This window comes from Callospermophilus lateralis, chromosome 11 (assembly GCF_048772815.1).
Source record: "Callospermophilus lateralis isolate mCalLat2 chromosome 11, mCalLat2.hap1, whole genome shotgun sequence".
NCBI lineage: Eukaryota > Metazoa > Chordata > Mammalia > Rodentia > Sciuridae > Callospermophilus > Callospermophilus lateralis.
Window position 1 is genome coordinate 22,201,451 of NC_135315.1, and position 19,457 is coordinate 22,220,907.

The 19,457-nt window shown below is 53.6% G+C and overlaps 1 protein-coding gene across 1 annotated transcript; it reads right to left on the reverse strand.

The window, feature by feature from the left end:
- Positions 1-7,014: 7,014 nt before the first annotated feature.
- Positions 7,015-10,839, reverse strand: Grb7 (growth factor receptor bound protein 7). The gene is made up of 14 exons (XM_076871362.2): positions 10,688-10,839; positions 10,457-10,607; positions 10,149-10,305; positions 9,904-10,025; positions 9,734-9,811; positions 9,380-9,517; positions 8,920-9,030; positions 8,606-8,704; positions 8,263-8,343; positions 8,047-8,163; positions 7,816-7,876; positions 7,587-7,674; positions 7,378-7,471; positions 7,015-7,161 (listed from the first exon to the last, which is right to left on the reverse strand). Exons 1-14 carry the CDS (start codon positions 10,837-10,839, stop codon positions 7,015-7,017), a joined length of 1,596 nt encoding a protein of 531 aa, XP_076727477.1.
- Between the last annotated feature and the right edge of the window lie 8,618 nt (positions 10,840-19,457).

Genomic DNA, 19,457 nt, shown 5'->3' on the forward strand with positions numbered 1-19,457 from the left:
GGGAGGCCCTCTGGGGAGGTACTCCCTGACTTGGGGCAGAGGGGAAGGAAGGTGTCATGGAAAGTCCCTGAAGGACATGGGGTGTTGAGTTTGCTGTGGTTTTGTTTTTAACTCTATCTTGACCTGTGAAGTAGGCAGCTGTCTCCCTGCCCCCAAAATAACAGACCTTCCCCCAGAATAACATGCACATACCCAAGGAGAGAGCACTGCAGTGGAAAGAATGGAGGTTAGAGGGCCTGTGGGTGATGTAACCTGCCCCCCTGCTCTGGGAGTGAGGGGGCAGGAAGCCCCAGAACAGCCCTTTCCCATCACCTCACCTCCCTTCTCAGCCCCCCAGCCCTGGGGCCAGAAGAGCTGCCTAGTCAAATAAACCACAGCCCTGGGGTGGCTGGTGGATGGGAACCAGGGGGTAGGTGCCACCTCCTCCCCCAGGCTTGTCCTGCCACTAGCACAATTCCAATCCCACCCCCACTGGAATTACATTCTCAGCCTCCCCACACAGACTCCTGGAGAGGGGTAAATACAGAGTGAATCCACCAACACTTTGAAGTCCCCAGCAAGATAGCCTGTTGCAGGCTCCTGTGAGTACCTGAGCTACTGGGTTCCAATCTCAGCCTTGCTGCTCTCTGGTTGCTCAGAACACTTTGCTTTTCCTCTTTGGGCATTCTTGTCGTCAGAGGTCTTTTAAAGACCTTTCAGGTGGGACTCTAAACTCAGCCTCAACCTCATTGCTCTCCCTGGCTCCAGAACTTCCTGCGAACTCCAGAAATCAGACCAAAGCGCCTGAGGATTTGTTCCCTCTCCCTTCTCTGCCCACCAGCCTCAGAACCTGGGAAACAGGTGCCGCGATGTTGCTGGTGGTGGCGGCCTGTGATTTTCTGAAGAGGTCACTTTCTCAACTGTACTATGAAATTTCAATCCTGGCCCACAGGGGTGGGGGACAGAGAGGTATCAGGCTCCTGTCCCCTCACCTGTGGAATTGTAGGAAGCTCTGCAGAGTCCAAGCACCCTTTCCAGGATTCTTTTGATTCCGCGTGGACCAGACGCAGATTCCCGGGTTGGGGGGTCTGGGAGAGGAAAGCACAGCTGGGCGAAGAGGGAAAGGGGTGCGACGCGAGGTGGGAGCAGAGGGGGTGTGAGGGGCGGGGCAGCTGCACTTCTGAGAAACAGCTCGGGCGTCTCAGCAGCCCGCAGCCTAACCCCCGGCCTGCGGCTTCACAGCTCGCTCCTGCTGACGCCCACGCTGCTCAGGGCCTCTCCGGGGGTCTGCAGCCCCGGCGGGGGCGGTGGCTGCGAGGGAGGAGCGGCAGCTGGGGAGGGGGGCGGGGGGGGGACAGCGCGGCGGAACCCAGGGGGGTGGAAAACCAAGGAAGGCGTGGGTCGCGTGACATCCCGGGGGTTCCGAGCGCTGGATCTGGCCTGCCTGCGTGTCCCCCCGCTGCCCCTGGCCAGGTACTCTCCATCACCACCGGAGCGGGATCCAGAAGTGAAACCACTCGGGGTCACAGCCCAGCGCCGCTGCTGCGCCCCGCCCCGCCCTTCCGGACACTGCAGCAGGGCAGGATCTCCCGGCGCTCCGGCGAGTGCAGGGGAGGAAACGGGGGAGGGGAAGGGGAAGTGACCCGCGGGCAGCCGCTGCAGAGCGCGGCCTCTCCTGGAGGTGCCCGCTCCTAACCACCACGGGGAACCTCGGGAGGCCGGCCCCAGCGCCCGGAGCGGAGGACGCCGCGCCCGCACTTCACCACACGGCCGCTGGGTGTCACTGCAGCCGCGCGGCTGGGCCAGCTCCGGGGCCGTCGAGGGCGGGGCGCGGGGAGCTGCCTGGCGAGGCTGGGGGTGGTGCCACACTTCCCCCCACCACCTGGTGTGTAGGGGCCCGCACCCAGCCCTCCATCCCGCGAAGGAAAAGGCTGCCTTCCGCACCGCGATAGGTTCGTGACTGTGGCCCACGCGATCCCCCTCAGGCCGTCCGAAGGACCGACGGACCATAGCAGGGCCCTTGCCCCGCAGAGCTCTAAACAGCGGAGCATCGGCGTTCAGACCGTTTTTTTGCGAACAGAAGGTGGACGCAGATTGCTTTGCGCACGTGCTCGGGAAGCTAAAGGGATGAGTGCGCAGGTGTGTCCTCCCTCCTACTCCAGCCTCACCTGATGGGTCATCCCTTTCGCCCCCTACTCACCAAGCTTATCCCTCAGATTTGTGGGGCCGGTAACTCAGCTTAGGACGAGGGAACTCGAAGATGAGGGACCTGTATAGGGACTGACGGGTGTAAGAGGGCAGGGGTGGGCAAAGGCTAAGGAAAGAGGAGAACATTGGAATCCTTTGAAACTTTGGCATAGGGCCCAATAGGAATCCCACTTCTGCTTTGTCCTGGAAGATCTGGCCCAGGCCATGGAAATGGGTTAAATGGGTTAAATGTGGACGTACACCGCCATTGGCAACCCATATGTGGAGTGCAGGCAACCTGCTATATCCCTACAACTTCCTCTCTGACTTCATGGTCACAGGGCCCATTTTTCACTACTGACACTCTAAGGGGATCCATGGTGGTCCTAAGAGGGTGGATTCAGTCTTATCCTGACCATTCCAGATAAACCAAATCCAAGGAAGAACAGACTGCCTGTCACAACAACACATCTCCAATTAACCCTCCCCACCAAGTGCCCAACAAAGAATAACTTGTTCCTTTCTTGGAGTAGATGTGCCACCATAGTTCAACCAATAGGGGTGAATTTCAGACCCCATTAGGATCTGGTAGAGCACAGGACCTACAGAGCCCAGGTGGCACCCTCACTTTTCCAAACCCCCTTCCTGTATGGAGGATCACCTATTTCTTGAGTTGTAGAGTCCAGTCTGCATCATCCAACTCCCCCAAGATCCACTTCCCTTTTTTTTAACCTCCTCTCCCAACTCCCCACCTCAGAAGCTTGCTGCTCTACCTGCAAAGAGACCCCAGAGCTGGGAGTCTGCAGACAGCACAGGACAGGAAAGCAGTCTTTGCCCCAGACCCCTGCCCAGTGCACCCCTGATCTTCCTTGAACCTGTCTTTTTTTTTTTTTTCTTTCTTTCTTTTTTTTTTAAATATGAGTGACGCATCTGTAGTCACAGAAGAAATTAGGGACAGAGTTTCCCACAGCCTCCAGATAGGACCTCTGATAGAGGCCCATGGTGCTGCCAGGGATGGCCATGTTCCTGGCTCTAGGCTCACATGAACACACTAGTCCCAAGAAGTTGATGTCTCTGAGGCACTACAGGCCACTTAGGGCAAGCTCCCTGGATGTGAGCCCTGCATCACCCTCTTTCAATACCTGGCTCCTCCAAGCATGGGGAGATGTTGGGGACTTTCCTTTTTTTTTTTTTTTTTTTTTCCAGATTCTTTTTCTGGCCTCTAGAATGTTATTTAATAAGCATGTACATTTTTTATGATCAATGCCAATAAATTAATTTTAAAAAAGCAGAATTAGAGGTCCAAGCCTCTGCTTTTCCCACTAGGAAAAAAAGCAAGAAAATCCTGCTTTCTTCCCACCAGTCCAGATTTCCTCAGAACCAAGCTGTCACCAGCCAGCACTGCCTCTGCTCTTGAAGTCCCTTCAGCCTCTGTAGGTCATGCTGCAGTCTCTTTGGAGCAGCAGGCTTCCCACATCCTCAGAACTAGGCTTTCTGGCCCAGGGTCCTTCTGTGAGCTGGTTCAAGGGGCCTCAGACTCCCACACCCTCCATTGCTGCATCTCCTCCAAGAAGCCAGAATCCTCAGTCACTCACCAAGATGTCCAGCTGCCAGTCTCCAAAGTCCAGCTCTGCACCAAATGCTACTACTTCTAGGGACTCCCAGCAGCTGAGGTCCCTCACAGTGGCCAGTATGAGAAGGGAGGGGGCAAGCAACAAAGGAGGGGGAAGGGACCCCAATAGCTGCAACCCAGGCTGACTTTCCCTAACTTCTTCTGTGACTGCAGATGGGTCACTGTCTCTTCAAGCCTCAGTTTCCCATTTGATCTGCTTCCACGCATCAATCTCACAGAGACTGTGATTAATGATTTACTTAGAAGGGCTTTGTCCCTGTGGGGAGCCACTCCACATTCATGCACCTTTAAGTCCTTATGCACCACGGGGATCTGAAAGATCAATGTAGTCTGGCGTGGTAGGGTCATGACTTGTGACTCGTGACTCGGGCTTTTCCCTTGCTGGGATAACAAGGCATGGCCCTAGGAGTAGGGGGCACCCAGAGGGTTGAGTACACTCACCTGTTCCTTTGTAATCCTACCACTTTGCCCATATCTCAGAAGTGGCCATGGGCATTCAACCACTTTAATGTCCCAGGAGCAACCAGTGATAGGGATGGTTCTGGAAACCAGGGCAGATAAAAGGTGGCACTGTTCCCTACCTCAAATCCCGCTAAAAAGAAGCAAAATCTGCCCCTTTCTGTACTTGATAGATCCCCAGTAGGTTACAAGCTGGAGTGTGAATGGGGTCTCTCTGCCCTTCTGTCTGCCAGGCCTGGCTCCAAGCTCCCCAGCTTGAGATTAGCCAGGGATGGGGTGCCTTGGTCACAAGTGGTTTCCAGGGCTGTCAAGCCTGGCCCAGAGGCCCAGTACCATGGCTGGACCTTCTCAAGATCCCCTTAGGACAACCTGACTTCAGAGATCAGACCTGCAGAGAAGGAAGGGGCTCGCCAGGGGCCTCGTCCACTGCAGGCCACAAATGTCCCCACTGTGGCTGAAGAGTTCCATCTGCAAGTCAACCACACAGGGGCAGCACGTGCCCAGAGCCAGGTTGAATTTCTGGTTCTCACTGTCTTTCCCCAAATCCCAGTTCATGGGAGAGAGCCAGGACTTCAACCAGGACAAAGAGGTGATGGGGCTAGGGAGGGACTATTCTCACCTATAAAAGAGAGTCTTCCCATCTAACACCCAACCCATCTCAAAGACTTGGGGAAAGGCTCTCCACTTAAAAAACAATTATGGAATTTTTTTGGCTGTATTGGAGATTGAATCCAGGGCCTCACACATGCAGGAAAGCACCCTACCACTGAGCTACATCCCCGGGCCCACAATTGCAGAATTCTCAAGCATACACAAAAGCACAGGGGATAACTTCACAAAGCCCCATGTGCTTATCAGCCAGCTTCAACCACTATCAACTCATAGCCAACCCAAAACTAGACTCACATCCGCCCTCCTCACCTCTGGATTACTTTAAAAACAAAGCTGAACTATCATGTCATTTCACCTATAGAACTTCAGAACAAGTCTCTTAAAGACTGAAAGAAAGAAAAAAAAAAAAAACCACAGCACCATTATCACTTAACCTTATTCCTTAATATCATCAAATATCTCATCAGAGTTCAAATTTCCCTCAAATGCTCACGAATGCTTTGCATTTAGTTTGGACTTGAATCAAATAAGGTCAACACATCACATTTGGTTGACATGCATCTGAATTTCTTGGAATCTAGAGATTCCCCATCTTTGCTTTTTCTTGTAATCTTCTTGTTATTGTTGAAGAAAAACTTAGGTTATCTGCTTTGTGGAGTGTCCCAATCCAGATTTTGGTAATTGTATCCCCATGTGTCATTTCACATGTTCCTCTGGTCCTTGTATTTCTTGTAAACTAGTAATGGATCCAAGAAATCAGATTCAGATTTGATTTTGTGGCAGAAAGAATGCCTGCTTGGATGCCTGTAATCCCAGTGGCTTGGGAGGCTGAGGCAGGAGGATCTCGAGTTCAAAGCCAGCCTCAGCAAAAGTGAGGTGCTAAACAACTCAGTGAGACCCTGTCTCTAAATAAAAGACAAAATAGGGCTGGGGATGTGGCTCAGGGGTCGAGTGCCCCTGAGTTCAATCCCTAGCACCCCCCCAAAAAAAATGCCTGTATGGGGCTCCCTTGCCCTGAAGGAGGGTGTGGCTGAGATTTGAGCAGCAGTTTCAGGTGTTGCCAGTCGGATGTGCTTATTATGAAGTTCCCATCAGTTGAGAGCTCCAGCCATAAAACCCTTGCACAAACACATAGACTGGCTGCACAGCTGGCAGGGTTACATTTTGAAACATCACTCTGGGTGTTGAAGGATGGGTTGGAGAAGGGAGCCAGACTCCCTTCTGAGGGCTGAGGGCCATAGGACTGCTTTCTGGAGGGGGTGGAACTGTAGGGACAGAAAGCAGATCTGGGGTAGGTTGGGGGTGGGGGAGTCATTGGCAGCAGAGAGGAGGGAAGTCATGGAGCTGTTGTCCAGGCCCAGGTGCTGCACGTTCAGCTGTCAGGACTCGCTGTCCTCCCAGCCCAAGACAAGGGTGCTGTGGACCCATTTCCAGCTCCCAGGCCCTGTGAGGGTCACCTCTAGTTCTACACTCTGTCAAGGTATCTAGCCTGCATGATAGTCCTCCCTTGTCATCCATTCACTCACTTAACTAGCAATTATTGGGCACCCAGTGTATGCCAGGCTCCATGCTCGGCACAGAGACTTTCAGAGAATCACATGGACCCCTGCCCCCGCCTTCCCTTGAGAAACATCCAGACAGGCCAGGGCGTGGCCTCTGCCCACCTGACACCTTCACCAAGGCCATCACGGGCATGCTTCTTCTGGTCCCTTCCCGACACCAACTAGCCAGGTCTTGCCAGACAGAACTCATGGGTGTATCAAAAAATAATCTTTATTGTCACTGGTAGAAAACACGGAGGACTGACTGGCCTCTCAGTCTGTATAAAGTGCAGGGCATGAGACCAGCTGGGCTCTCCCCATTTCTCTCAGAATGCCCTGCCCTGGAGCAGTGCCCCAGGAGCTCCACAAATGGGAGAGGGCCACCAAGGGCCTCCCCTTGGGGAGAGGGGTGGAGGGTGTATGAGGTGGGGGCATCTTCTGCCTGAGGGAGGTAAAGAAACCAGGAAGCCGGAGTGGGGAAGCCCCTGGATTGTCCATCATCCCGCCCCACCTTCTGCACCCTCCGAGTCCACTTGATGGAGGGGTGGCAGGTATGGCGGGCCGCCTGATGCTGGGCGGTACAGGCTTGGGCTCGTGTGGCCGTCAGAAGGCTACACGGGTGCAGCAGAGGCGCAGCAGGCATGGTAGGATGCCGCGGTTCAGCTGGTGGAACTCCACGAGCTGCAGCAGATCTGTGAAGCGGGTCTGGCCATCGTCCATGCTGAAGTAGAGGCAGCCCTCGTCCTCGCTCTGGGAACAGCACAGAGGCAAAAGCTCAGGGAGGGCACAAGGCTTGAGGAGCTGCCTGTGTCCTGGGCCAGACAGTTGAGGCCCCAGTTTTTTTGTGCAGGGAAAAAGGAGGCACCCTGGGGGCTGGGAACTTCCTACGGGAAGCTGATGAGGACAGGTTGCTGGGAGTCCTGTGTTCCCCACTGCAGGAATCCAGGGACAAGGGGGGCTCCTCACCGGCAGGATGAGATAGTGCTTGACTTTCTTCAGGTGGCACAAGGACAGGACAAAGCCCTGTGGGTTTCGCTGACTCTCCCGGACCAGGAACAGGCTGCCAGAAATAGAGCAGCATCACTGAGGACCCGTGGTTGCTGCCTTGCCCAGGGTCTGTAATCCCAGGGTCTGTGATCCCTAGATCTGTCGCCCCACCCAACCCTGCCCCTTACCCATCCACCAGGCCCTGCTGCCCAATGAGCCGCTGGCTCTCCTCACGGGAAATGCGTCCATGGAACCAAGGCTGGGTGCGGTGGATGGCTGGAGCGGGGGGAAGCAGACAGGCTGTCACTCAAGGAAGGGGATCCCCATTCTACCAGGAATGCTCAGAGAAGCTGAGGCGGCACCCCTCCCCTTCCTTGAGTGACAGCCTGTCTGCTGTCACTCAAGGTCATCACCCACCTGCACTGAGGCTTGTGCCTGAGCATGGGGTGGGCAGGCTGAGGCGGTGGTTTGTCTTCTTCTGCAGTAGAGGGGACATGGGGAGTCAGGGCATGGTTGAGAGTGCAACCTGGCACCCCCCATCTGGGGGATCTCCCTGAGTCCCTCTCTTCTTCCTTCTTACTCCATTGAAACCCCTGTGGAGAAGGGTCCCCTTCTCCACAAACATGCAGATGCATGCAGGCCCCTCACCCTCCAGGCCTGGGCCTCCTCCAGGGCTGCACTCAGAGCTTCTCGGGGGTTCTCGATGACTCGCCCAGCATGGCCGGAGAAGTCCATAGCCACCAGGGTATTATCCGAGACACTCCTCTGGAGATGGAACGGGATGGGGAGGAGATGGGTCAGAACAACTGCCCCAGACCAAGACCTGGGTGCCCACCCCCACCCAGTGCCCCTGGGTATACTCACCAAGGGCGGGGAACCCAAATAGGATGGACGCAGGTGGCGAGACTGGGCCTGCTGATAATTCTTATACAGCTGCACCCCATACTAAGGGCAGGGACAGAAAGAGGGCAGAGGTCAGGGGGGCCTGAGAGCTGGCTGTGACACCTCCCAGACGGGGACTCCTCAGGAGCAGGGCTGTTTCTGCTCTTGGCTAGAAGCCTCCTAAAGCCAGACTCCAGTTCTGAAAGACCAAGGTGGTCATGCCCTCTCCTCATTCAGGAGACTTCCAGAGGGCAGCACTAGGACTCCTTCCTCATACTAGGGACCCCTCAGGCAGGACCAGCCCCCTACAGTCCCAGGGTCTCACCTTGAAGAGACGGAAGGCAGACAGCCAGCAGGTACGGCTCTGCTCATCCTCACTGCAGAAGATGCGAAGCCCCTTGTGGCCATTCCGAAGCTTGTTGGGCTGTGGGGAGAGAAAATAGACTGGTCCCATATCCGCTTTTGGAACTAGATATCTGTCCTCAGATGTCCCATGGAGACTCAAGGAGTCTCCAGCAGTGTAGGTTATAAGGAGAAGTGTGTGGGTACCCAAGATTGAGCTTAGAGGCCCCAGGTAGGGTCCTGGTGCCTAAGCAGCTCCTGCCCTGTCACACCCCAGGTCCAGGCCAGGATCATCACCTTGACACAGAAGCCAAAGTCCGTGGGCATCCCGTAGAGTTTTCGGCCCTGGGTCACCACATAGACGTTGGACTCATTCACATCTGCCACATATTGTAGGTGCCTTGGATCCTGAGCATGAATTAAGCAGAACTTGGTACAGGCAGATCCCATCTCCCTACTACTGTCCCCAAGCCAGGTGAGATTTTAGGATCAGAGAGGGGCAGGGAAGTACCCGAGATCCCACTAGCAAATAGAAGACAAAGCCTGACTTGAACTCAGGTTCCCCTGCCTTTTCTACTGTCACCTCCTGGGGTAAGTCAGCTGAGCAAGGGGCAGGGCGGGAGGCCATGAACAAGAGGCAGCCAGCTTGGAAGGGAAGGAGAAGCAGCTGAGGATCCAAGGCCTGGAGGAGGAGGGTCAGGAGTTCCAACAGGGAGTGAGTAGTGAGGGGCTGGGACTGGCACCCGCATGGCCTCACCTTGGAGGTGCCCTTGGTGGAGTAATAGAGGCCAGACCGGCGCAGGAAGCAGAAGAAGCGTTTCCACAGCTTTCGACCTGAGCCCCTCAGCTGCAGGAAGCCCTGGATCTCGGGGAAGCTGCCGGCATTCAGGAAGTTCTGAGGAGAGACCACAGGGTGAGGGCTTCCCTCTCCTTCCCTGCCCTGGGGCCTTGTAGGAAGGGGCTCTGTCTGCAGGGATCCTCCCACTTAGTCGATGAGAAAGTGACACACAGGTAAGGACAGTGACTTGTCCACAGTCAGGTAAAGGGGAGAGAAACATTGGGCGATTTGGGGGGAGTTGGGAATACGTGGCAAAGTCGGGGGTCCCCTCACCTGGATGAGGTCTTCATGGGATGCACCGGTGTGGGCATCGAGACAGCTGGAGACCATCTTTTCTGGGAACAGGGAGTGCTGGGGGAGAGAGGGAGCAAGAATCAGGGCCCAAGGGCCCAGGTTGAGGATCGGGGTATTCCAGCGCCCAGAGTCCCCTCGCACACACTCACTGGGGGGCTCTTGAACAGTTCGTACTTGGCGAAGTTCTTCCGGAAGATGAAGCGGCTGTCTCCACCGACGGGCCAGGTCGCCTGCACTTCTACCACAGACTCGTGGTCCTCCAGACCCCGCTCTGGGGTCAAGGGCAAAAGGTAGGGGTTAGTGGAGATTAACCGAGCCGCCCAGGGGAGCCAGGCCGGGCCCCAGATGTGAGGCACTGTAGCCCAGCTTGTGGGCTCCCTGCACCCCGACTCACCCAGGGCTAGACAGGGGTGGCACTCCACCAGCCCCCAGTGCTCGTCGCTGAGGGCATGCGCTCGCTGCACCAGCATTTCACACACGTGGCGAGCCGTGGCGCCTGCCGCCACCTCCACCGAGCGGCAGGCCCCGTCCTCACTGTACACCTTCACCACCTGCACCCCAGGAACCGCAGATGACTTGAGGCAGGGGCACAGGGCGGGACCCCTGACCAAGATGCCCCCGCTCCACCAAAGAGATGCTAAATCCACCCCGGGTCCAGGGCACCCCCCAGGCCTGCCTTGCCTTGCCTTTCTCAGAACTCACGTGAGGGCAGCTAGCATCTCGTGGTAGCAGTCCCCTTGCACTGGAGGGCCCCCCGAGAATGGGGGTCTTTGAGGGAGGACTGCAGAGCTCAGGGAAGGGGTTCGGGATGGAGGGGAGAGAGGTTGCCTGCCGCTCCTCCTCTGGGAGTCTCCTGCACCAAGTGCGGGAAGGGAAGCCTCAGGTGCTGATGTTCCCCCAGGCCCTCCCCAGCCCCATCTCGCCCCACTGTACCTGCTGGTCGGGATGGGCAGAGGCTGGGACCTCTTCACCTCCCCAGACAGAGGGGCGTCCTGGGGCGGGGGAGTTCCAGGAGGGGTGCCAGGGGTTGGGCACAGGTCTTCTGGGGAGCTACTGAGCTGAGGTGGGGAGAGATCCAGCTCCATGACATCTAAGGGAGGTGGACTGATTCCAGCTGCTCACAAGCCTTGTCCTGGGGAGAGGGGCCAAGAGAACTCAGGCCTGGGGACCTCACAGAGCTGGCAGTTGCCCTCTGAGCTGCCATTGCTCCCCCTCAGAGATGGATAGAATGAACCCGATTTATTAAAGGAGGCCCTGAGGCCCTGAGAAGGAAGCATTCATGCCCCCGAGGACAGGTGTTTGGACTCCAAATCCAGTGCTCTTCCAGCCAGAGTCACTCAGTAGAAGAGCTAAGAGGGTCCCACTTGTTACACGCCTGGTAACAGCGACCAACTCCACAACCCACACTGTCAACTCTCAGAGTCAGGGCAAAGGCCACCCCTCTACCTCCAAGTGTGGGACACTCACTGTGCAGGGCTCTGCCCCGGGTTTTTCCAGCACTTCCCCTGCCAGACCCAGTTGCCAAGCCTGTTGTGGCAACATCAAGTGATGAGTGATCCACAGAAAGGAAGAAGGAGGTGGAGAAAGATAGGAACCAGGAGGGCTCAGCAGTGGTGGGAGGGGAAGATCTAGTTGGGGGCCCTTGCCCCAGTAGCCCCTAAGCCTAGTGTGCCCTCCACAGACCCCTCAATGGGACCAACTCTTTCCTGAATCCCCAATGCTAGAGCCACCTCCTCTGAGAAGTCCTCCTGGATTTTCCACATTCAGACTCAATGGCTCCCTCTCAGCACTGTGCTGGGGCCTTGGCAACAACTACTATGCACCTGTCTTATCCACCACTGGTCTGAGGGCATCCAGCATTGCCCCTCCCAGGCCGAGCCAGAGTCTTATCCATGTTTTAGCACCCACAGGTGTTAAGGACACCCAGGATAAGTAAGGACAGGAAGGGAAGGGCAAAGATGCCCCTAGGGGTAGAGGCAGTACTGCCCCACCTCTCCAACAGAAACCAACAGACCCCTTGGGCTGAATAGAGACCTGACCCAGCAGAAAGCACCAGCCCCAGCCCCCTGCTTGCTCTCCAGACACTGGGCCAGTACCATGATGCTTTGGGGGGCACCCAGGATTGCCACCTCAATAGGGCAGGCACCTGACCCTTTAGTGAGGGCAAGAGGGACGTTGGGGGACAGGTGAGTCAGGGTGGGGCGGGACAGCACTGCTGGAGGCTCTACATTCAACCTTGACTCATCCACACAACTTCCTGGCTTAAGAGAAACACAAACAACCCAGCCCCCCCCCCACACACACACACACACAATCTACAGGTAGCCTGGGAGGATGGGGGAGGCCCTGGGAAAGAACAGGATGGGGAGAAGAAGGATGCCGGCCTGAGGCTCCTCTGACGTCACCTCCTCCTCCCCACCCTTGGCCTACCTCCAGTCCAGGTGGGACTGCAGCAATCAGCCCACCTCCAGGTCCCAAGCCACCACCCAGTCACAAGCCCACTTGCCCAGAAAGGAGAGAGGAAATGCCCGGCCTGGATTCCTGAAGCCTGTCTGGAATGGAGCTCATCTCTCATGTGTAGCCCTCTACCTCCACCCCCAGGGGCACCCAGAGTTTCCTACCCTGGGTCTAGGGCCCCCGAAAGTTTCTCATCTCACAGCTGGCACACCCATAGGACTTAGGAGGTCATATCTGGCCCAGGGGCTTTTCCGCATCATCCTGGGAATGAGATTCCTCCTAACATCTGGGGGGTTACCACAGGAGCAGGAGTGGAAAGTCAAAATATCCAAGAGGACAGACTGGCAGATGGGCGAAAGGTCCTCAAAGAGCCTGGAAGAGTTGGTGAGTTATGGGTCCTACCAGGACCAGGAAGGGTAAGAAACACCAACCATCCAGGTCACCAGAGCACCAACACTGGGGGTCCCACCCCCATCCCTCTAACCTCTCATTTAAAGGACTAGAGGAGGTGCTGCCGGGCTGCCCCTTCCCCAAAGCAGGACCAACAGTGAGGAAGGGGTAGATACATGGTGGGGCAGGGCGACCTCCAGTCCTACAGACCCTCCCAAGGCTGGGGAGAAGTGGGACAGTCCTGATCAAAGAGATGAGGTGTGGGCTGGGGCTGGCTCAGGGGCAGAGCGCTTGCCTACCACCTGTGAGGCACTGGGTTCGATCCTCAGCACCACAAAAAAATTAAAAATAAAGGTATTGTTTCCATCTACTATAACAAATATTAAAAGGAGGAGGGGAGAGATGAGATGGGAGAAGGAGGCCCCTTCCCAAGACTTTCTAACTGGGGCCTCAGCAAAGCTTGTTGGAGAGTCCGGTCCCCAAAATCGATTTGTCCTGTCAACACTGCAACTCCAAAGCAGGGCTGCCCCTACAGCCTCTCCTGCCCCAGCGGCTCCAGCCCCACCCTCCGCCCTACCCTCCCTACCTCCCGTGTTTACTTCCTGAATCCTGCCCCACCTGGCTGGCCCCAAGGGCGGGTGTCCAGGTCCAGTGTTTAGGGCAAACAGAAAACAAGGCCACTGGGTTGTAGCTCGGTGGCAGAGCGCTGGCCTAGCATGTGTGAGGCACTGGGTTCCATTCTCAGCATCAATTAAAACTAAATAAATAAAATAAAAATACTGTGTCCATGTACAACTGAAAACATTAAAAAGAGAGAAAGAAAGAAAGAAAGAAAGAAAGAGAGAAAGAAAGAAAGAAAGAGAGAGAGAGAGAGAGAGAAAGAAAACAAGGCCACCTTCCAGGCTTCCCAGGGTGGAGACAGGGGCTGGTGGGCCGAGGCTGGGGCCAAGTGGCAGGAGGTCCGGGTCAGGCCTAGCCCAGCAGGCCATCCCTTAGGGATTTACTTGGGGGCGGGGCTTAACCTGGGGGAGGGGGATGCGGGGCCCTGGTAAGGAGGTGGGAAACCCCTAGGTGACCCAGAGTTGAGGGCGAGCCCAGGACACTGAGGCCCCGCCCACTGACTCTCAGGGAAAAAAAAAAAACACCCAATGAAAAGGGAGGGGGGCAGCTCTTTTAAAGTTTAATTTGGGACGAACGCAAGTCCCCTGGGGAGTTAATCATTATTTTGCCTTCAGGGAGGTCCCCCGCCTCCAACACGCACACAGCAGGATATCTGCGGGAAAAGGTAAAGCAGAGTCCAGGCCTGGCAGACCCAGAGGGCATTCCTGGAGGACAGAGGGATTGGGGGGAACTTCCACCTAGTCCACAGGTGCATTCTCTGTCCCCAACCTGCCAGAGAGAATCAGACCCCAACCTGGGTCTTTCCCCAGTCTCATCAAACAAGACCACCTGCCCCCAACACAGACACCCTCCACAGGCCCCACTGCACTGTAAACCCCCCAGCATCCACCGCTTCATTCTGAAGCCAGGAGGGACCCCTGGGCCCGGCCCCACGTTCCATCAAAGCCGCACGCTGTGTTCCCGACCAGGGAACACAGTGAGCAGAGATGGAACTCCAGTACTTCGGAAAATCCCTCTTCTTTACTAATCCTTCCAAATTCGAAGGTGCCCCCCACTCCACCCGCGGAAGCATCTTAGTAGAGACTTGGGGATACACAAATTGAGGTAAATTGGGGGTGAGCAAGGGCATGAGGGCGACCTCGGTACCGGGACCCCTTTCTAGCTCCTTCTCGGTAAGCGGGGAAGGGCTAGATTCAGAGGGAAAGCAAGCCTCCTGGAGGAGCCACTCTGAGATCTCACATCCCATCCGCATCAATTGGCTTGTGTGTGTATTTGGCGGGGAGGGAAGGAGGGAATGCGGAGGGCGGGAAATGAAAATGGGGGGTTGGGGACGGATGGGAGATGGGAGGAAAAGAGAAACTGGGAGGCCGCGGGGTAACACAGCAGGTGACAGAGTCTTCCTATGCTGAGCCCAGACCTGCCCTGCATCCCACCACCAAGATGAAGTGCCCACCTTGGTCCTTACCTGGACCCTGGGCGTCGGAACACCTGGCTGGAGCCACCGGTTTGGGGAGGGAGACGTCAGGCCCTTAACTACCTGTCCTTCTCCCTTGCCCCCGCCCCTGGCCTGACATCACCAAGCGGGGAAAGAGAGGGGGAGAGCCAGGCGGCCGTCTGTCCACCCACCTGGGCAGCCAGCCAGCTCGGAATGAAACGGGCACAGCCTGGGGCCCTGGTGTTGCTGGGGAGCTGGGGGAGGGGGTTAGGAGCAGGCTGTCCCGAGACAGATCTCGATCCGCTTACCTGAACGAGCCCCCACAGCAGCAGCAGGACACCAGGTCAAAGTCTGACTCTGTCTAGGGACCCCAGGGACCTGAGTTTGATTTCAAAACCACTCCGGCTTCTCTGCAGGTGCCAGGAGAGGGTCCCGACCCTGGACGTGGAAGTCGGGAGGAGGCGGGAGCTCGGCGCGTCCAGATTCCAGGCCCAGGGAAACTAAAATTATCCTGGGCAGGTGGGGGCGGGGCCGGGGAGGCGCCGGGAGGAGGAAGCCGAAGAGGAGGGGCGGAGACTCCCGACGCGGTGCCGACTGGAGTTGTTTTTGCCCTTCCTAGCCCGGCAGCAGGTGCCAGGGGAGGGTGCAGGTACCTGGGGAGAGGCGGGGAAGACGGTCGAACAAGACAGCCTGGAGAGCGAAGTTCAAGAGACGTGTCTACCTGGGAGAAAGGTTTTGGGGACTGGAAGATAAGGGGCAACGGCCCCGCTCACTCTTCCTCACGCCCCTTCCCCATACTGGTCAGTTCACTGGCCTTGCTAGGGAGCCCATCAGCAGCTGTGGGGAGGACAAAGGGCATTCTGAGAAAGAGAAACCAGCCAGAGGGGTGTCCCGCAACCGGTCCTGCCCCTTGACCTCCAGCTAGCTTGGCCACCCAGGCTGCACCCTGGCTCCTTAGAGGTACCCAGAGTATGCCCTCCCTCTGAACAAAGTCCAGGTCTCATCTTTTATTTGTTTATTTTTTTTAATCCAAAGGGTCAGGCAGGGTCACACAGCGGGAGGGGCCACGGTGATCTGTAGAAAGCTCTGGCCCCAGCACGCAGGCAACTTCTGTGAGAGTAATACTCTTCTTCGCTTTCTCATTCAGCCTTGGACAAACACAGGGGAGAGGGACTGGGAAGCCACTGTCCACAGCAGGGGCCACCTGCCAGCTCCGTGTTGGTTACAGTTGAGAAAACAAACAATCCATGGTGATAAGAGGTCTGCCCTGGGGGAGCATGGAGGAGTGGCTTCAGCCTGCTTTCTTCAAACTGAGTTTTCCTTGAAAAACCAGTCTGAGTGGTACACTAAATGGGGTGAGGGAGCCGCAAGGGCACCTGGACCAAGGAGCAGCTTGGAAAAAAGGTAGACAATTCACTCACTCATGTAATCCGCTGTTTAAGTACCTACCATATGTCAGCCTCATGCTTGGTTCAGAGGATACAGAGGTGAGCAAAGAAAACAGACCCCACCCTTAGCCTCCTGCAACCCAGTTTGGAAGACCTTTAATAATCAAGAAATCAAACAAATAAGAAATGACTGGTGACCACTATTCTGGGAGAGTGACTCACATAGGGACTTAGGGAGAACCTCTTTGTGGAAATGACAATTGAGCAGAGAAGAAGGGCCAAAGTCTCTGGCAGGAGGGGACACAGCATGCAAAAGCAGAGAGGGAGGTGGTCAGGAGAGAAGGGAAAGAGGCCACACAAGGAAGCTGAGCAGGGGTGGAGAAAGCAGCTGTGCTTCTGAAAGGGTAGCCTGAGACCACTGGCCTCCATGTCTCCAGGCTTCTGTGAAAAACAGATCACTGGGCCTCTCCAGCTACTAAATCTCAATCTCTGGGGCAGAGTCCCAGGAATGTGTGGCATTGACAAGCCCTCAGGTGGCTGTTCTGCAAACCAGGTCTGAGAGCTATCTGTCCTGTTTGTCCGGATTGGCAAGAGTGGTGGGCAGAAGCCAGACCCTGCAGGTTCCATCTGGGCCTGAGTAGAGGACAAAGCAATGGTCAGGTTTACTTACATTTTGAAAAGATGGCTCTGGGTGTTGAAGGATGGGTTGGGAAGGCAGCCAGACTCAGAGGGCTGAGAGCTATAGGACGGCACTTCTGTGGCTTTCTGGAGGAGATAGAACTGTAAGGACAGAAAGCAGATCTGGGATTAGGGAGGAGGGAAAGGTGTTGGTAGTTGGTGACACAGGGACTTATGCGAGGTCACTGAGCTATGATGATGGAAGCACAATTATGTGTGTTTGTCACAGAAAGATCCACTAAAAGGATGTAAAATTCATATCTGAATTTTTCAAAAAAATTTTTAGTTGTAGTTGTCAAAACCTTTATTTTTATGTGGTGTTGAGGATTAAACCCAGGGACTCAGTGCTAGGTGAGCCCTCTACCGCTGAGCCACAACCCCAGCCCCTGAATTTTTTAAATAAAAAAAAAAAAAAAAAACAGACTGGGGATATAGCTCAGTTGGTAGAGTGCTTGCCTAGCATTCACAAGGCCCTGGGTTCAATTCCCAGCACCACCAAAAAAAAAAAAAGAAAAAAAAAAAAGAATAGATTTGCAAATGTTCCTTGGCTTATAATGGGGTTATATCTCTATAAACCAAACATAAACTGAAAATATCTTGAGTTAAAAATTCATTTAATACACCTACCCTACCAAGCATGAATTCAGTTTCTACTGAATCCTTATAACATTCACAACATTGTAAAGTTGAAAAATCGTAAAGCAAATTGTGGCAAGTCAGGAATCTTCTGCATAGATTAATGGAACAGAACTGACAGTTCACATATAAACTCTTACAATTCCAGTCAATAAATTTTTGTTTGTTTTATTCTTCTTCTTCTTATTATTATTATTTTGGTACTGAGGATTAAACTTAGGGGCACTTTACCACTAACTCATATCCCCAGCCCTTTTTACTTTTTCTTTTTTTTTTTTTTAATATTTATTTTTTAGCTGTAGGTGGACACAATAACTTTATTTTACTTTTTTTATGTGGTGCTGAGGATCGATCGACCCAGTGCCTCACGCATGCCAGGCAAGTGCGCTACCACTTGATCCATATCCCCAGCCCCCCTTTTTACTTTTCTTTTCTTTCTTTTTTTTTTTTTTTTTTTTTTTTTTTTTTGAGACAGGGTCTCACTAAATTGCTGAGGATCTTGCTAAGTCACTAAGACTATTCTCAAACTAGCAGTCCTCCTACTTTAGCCTCCCGTGTCACTGGGATTACAGGCGCGTGCCACAATCCGTGCCTGGCCAATAGATATTTGGCAAAGGTGCCAAGACAATTTGATAGGGGAAGAGATAGTCTTTGGGGGAGGAAAATGATGGGGCTGGAACCCACGGCCTGCGGGTGCTAGGTAACTGCTCCGTCACTGAGCTACCCTGCTCCAGCCCCTATCCTTTTTTTTTTTTTTTTTTTTTTTTTTTTAACTTTTCTTTTTTGAGACAGAGTCTTGCTGTATTGCCCAGGCTAATCTTGAACTCAAGGTATCCTCCTGCCTTAGTTTCCTCAGTGGTTGGGACTATAGGCACATGCCACTGCACCTGGCTATAAAAGAGTCTTTTCAATAAATAATGCTGTGGCAATTGAATAACCATATGCCAAGAGATGAATTAGATATTTACCTCACCTGTACGCAAATGTTAACTCTAAATATACTATATACCTAAATGTAAGAGCTGAAGCATGACGCCATTTTATGTAGATAAAATGAGAACTTGTCTCAAAAAAGGGAGGGTGAGCATGTAGCCCAAGGTTGAGTACCCCTCTGTCCAATCCCCCAGTTCCAAAAAAAAGAAAATATTGCACTTTTAAAAAACATCATTAAAAAGAAAGAAAGAAAAAAACATCATGTGGGGTATAAAGGGTTGGGGTGTAGCTCAGTTGTACAGTGCTTGTGTAGCGTGAGGCTCTGAGTTTGATCCCCACCATAAGAATGAGATAGGGAAGCTAGCTAGTCAAAGACTTGGAGAAACTACCAGAAAATCATGTTATCTCATTAAAGACTTATCAAGAATATATAAAGAAACTGGTGTGGTGGTGCACACCTGCAATCCCAGCAGCTAGGGAGGCTGAGGCAGGAGGATCACAAATTCAAGATCAGCCTCAGAAACTTAGTGAGGTCCTACACAACTTCGTGAGACCTGGTTTCAAAATAAAAATTAAAAAGGACTGTGGACGTGGCTCAGTGGCTAAGGGCCCCTGGGTTCATTTCCTGGTACCCCCATATATATATTTTCAATCCCTGGTAAGATATATATATATATATGATATATATGTGTATATATAAAAATATATATATATATTACATGTCAATAATAAAGAGATAAGTAACTCAATTAAAAATGGGCAAAATATCTGCATAGATATTTCTTCAAGTAATATATATGCATGGTTAATATCTGCACGAAAAGATTAGAAATGCAACTTAAAACCACAGTAATGTACCACCTCTCATTCACTAAAATAGTCAAAGAGATAGACAAGTATTGATGAGGATATATAGAAAAAAATCTTTGTATATTGTATTGGTGGTGGTAATGTAAAGTGGTACAGCCACTTTGAAAAACAGTTTGGCAATTTCTTAAAAACTTAAACATAAGCTTAACCATAGAATCCAGTAATTCTACTCCTAGGAAATGAAATAAAATGAAAATACACATCCATACAAACACACCTGCATGATATTTATAGGAGCATTATTCAAAACAGACTAGAAACCCAAATGTCCATCAACTGGGAAATAAATAAAATG

Coding starts and splice junctions, on each gene's coding strand:
- Grb7 (XM_076871362.2), bottom strand. CDS start 10,839: ATGGAGCTGGATCTCTCCCCACCTCAGCTCAGTAGCTCCCCAGAAGAC. Junction 7,877..8,046: donor AGGAGGCCCAGGCCTGGAGG/GTGAGGGGCCTG, acceptor CCTCTACTGCAG/AAGAAGACAAACCACCGCCT. Junction 7,675..7,815: donor AGGCACAAGCCTCAGTGCAG/GTGGGTGATGAC, acceptor CCCCCGCTCCAG/CCATCCACCGCACCCAGCCT.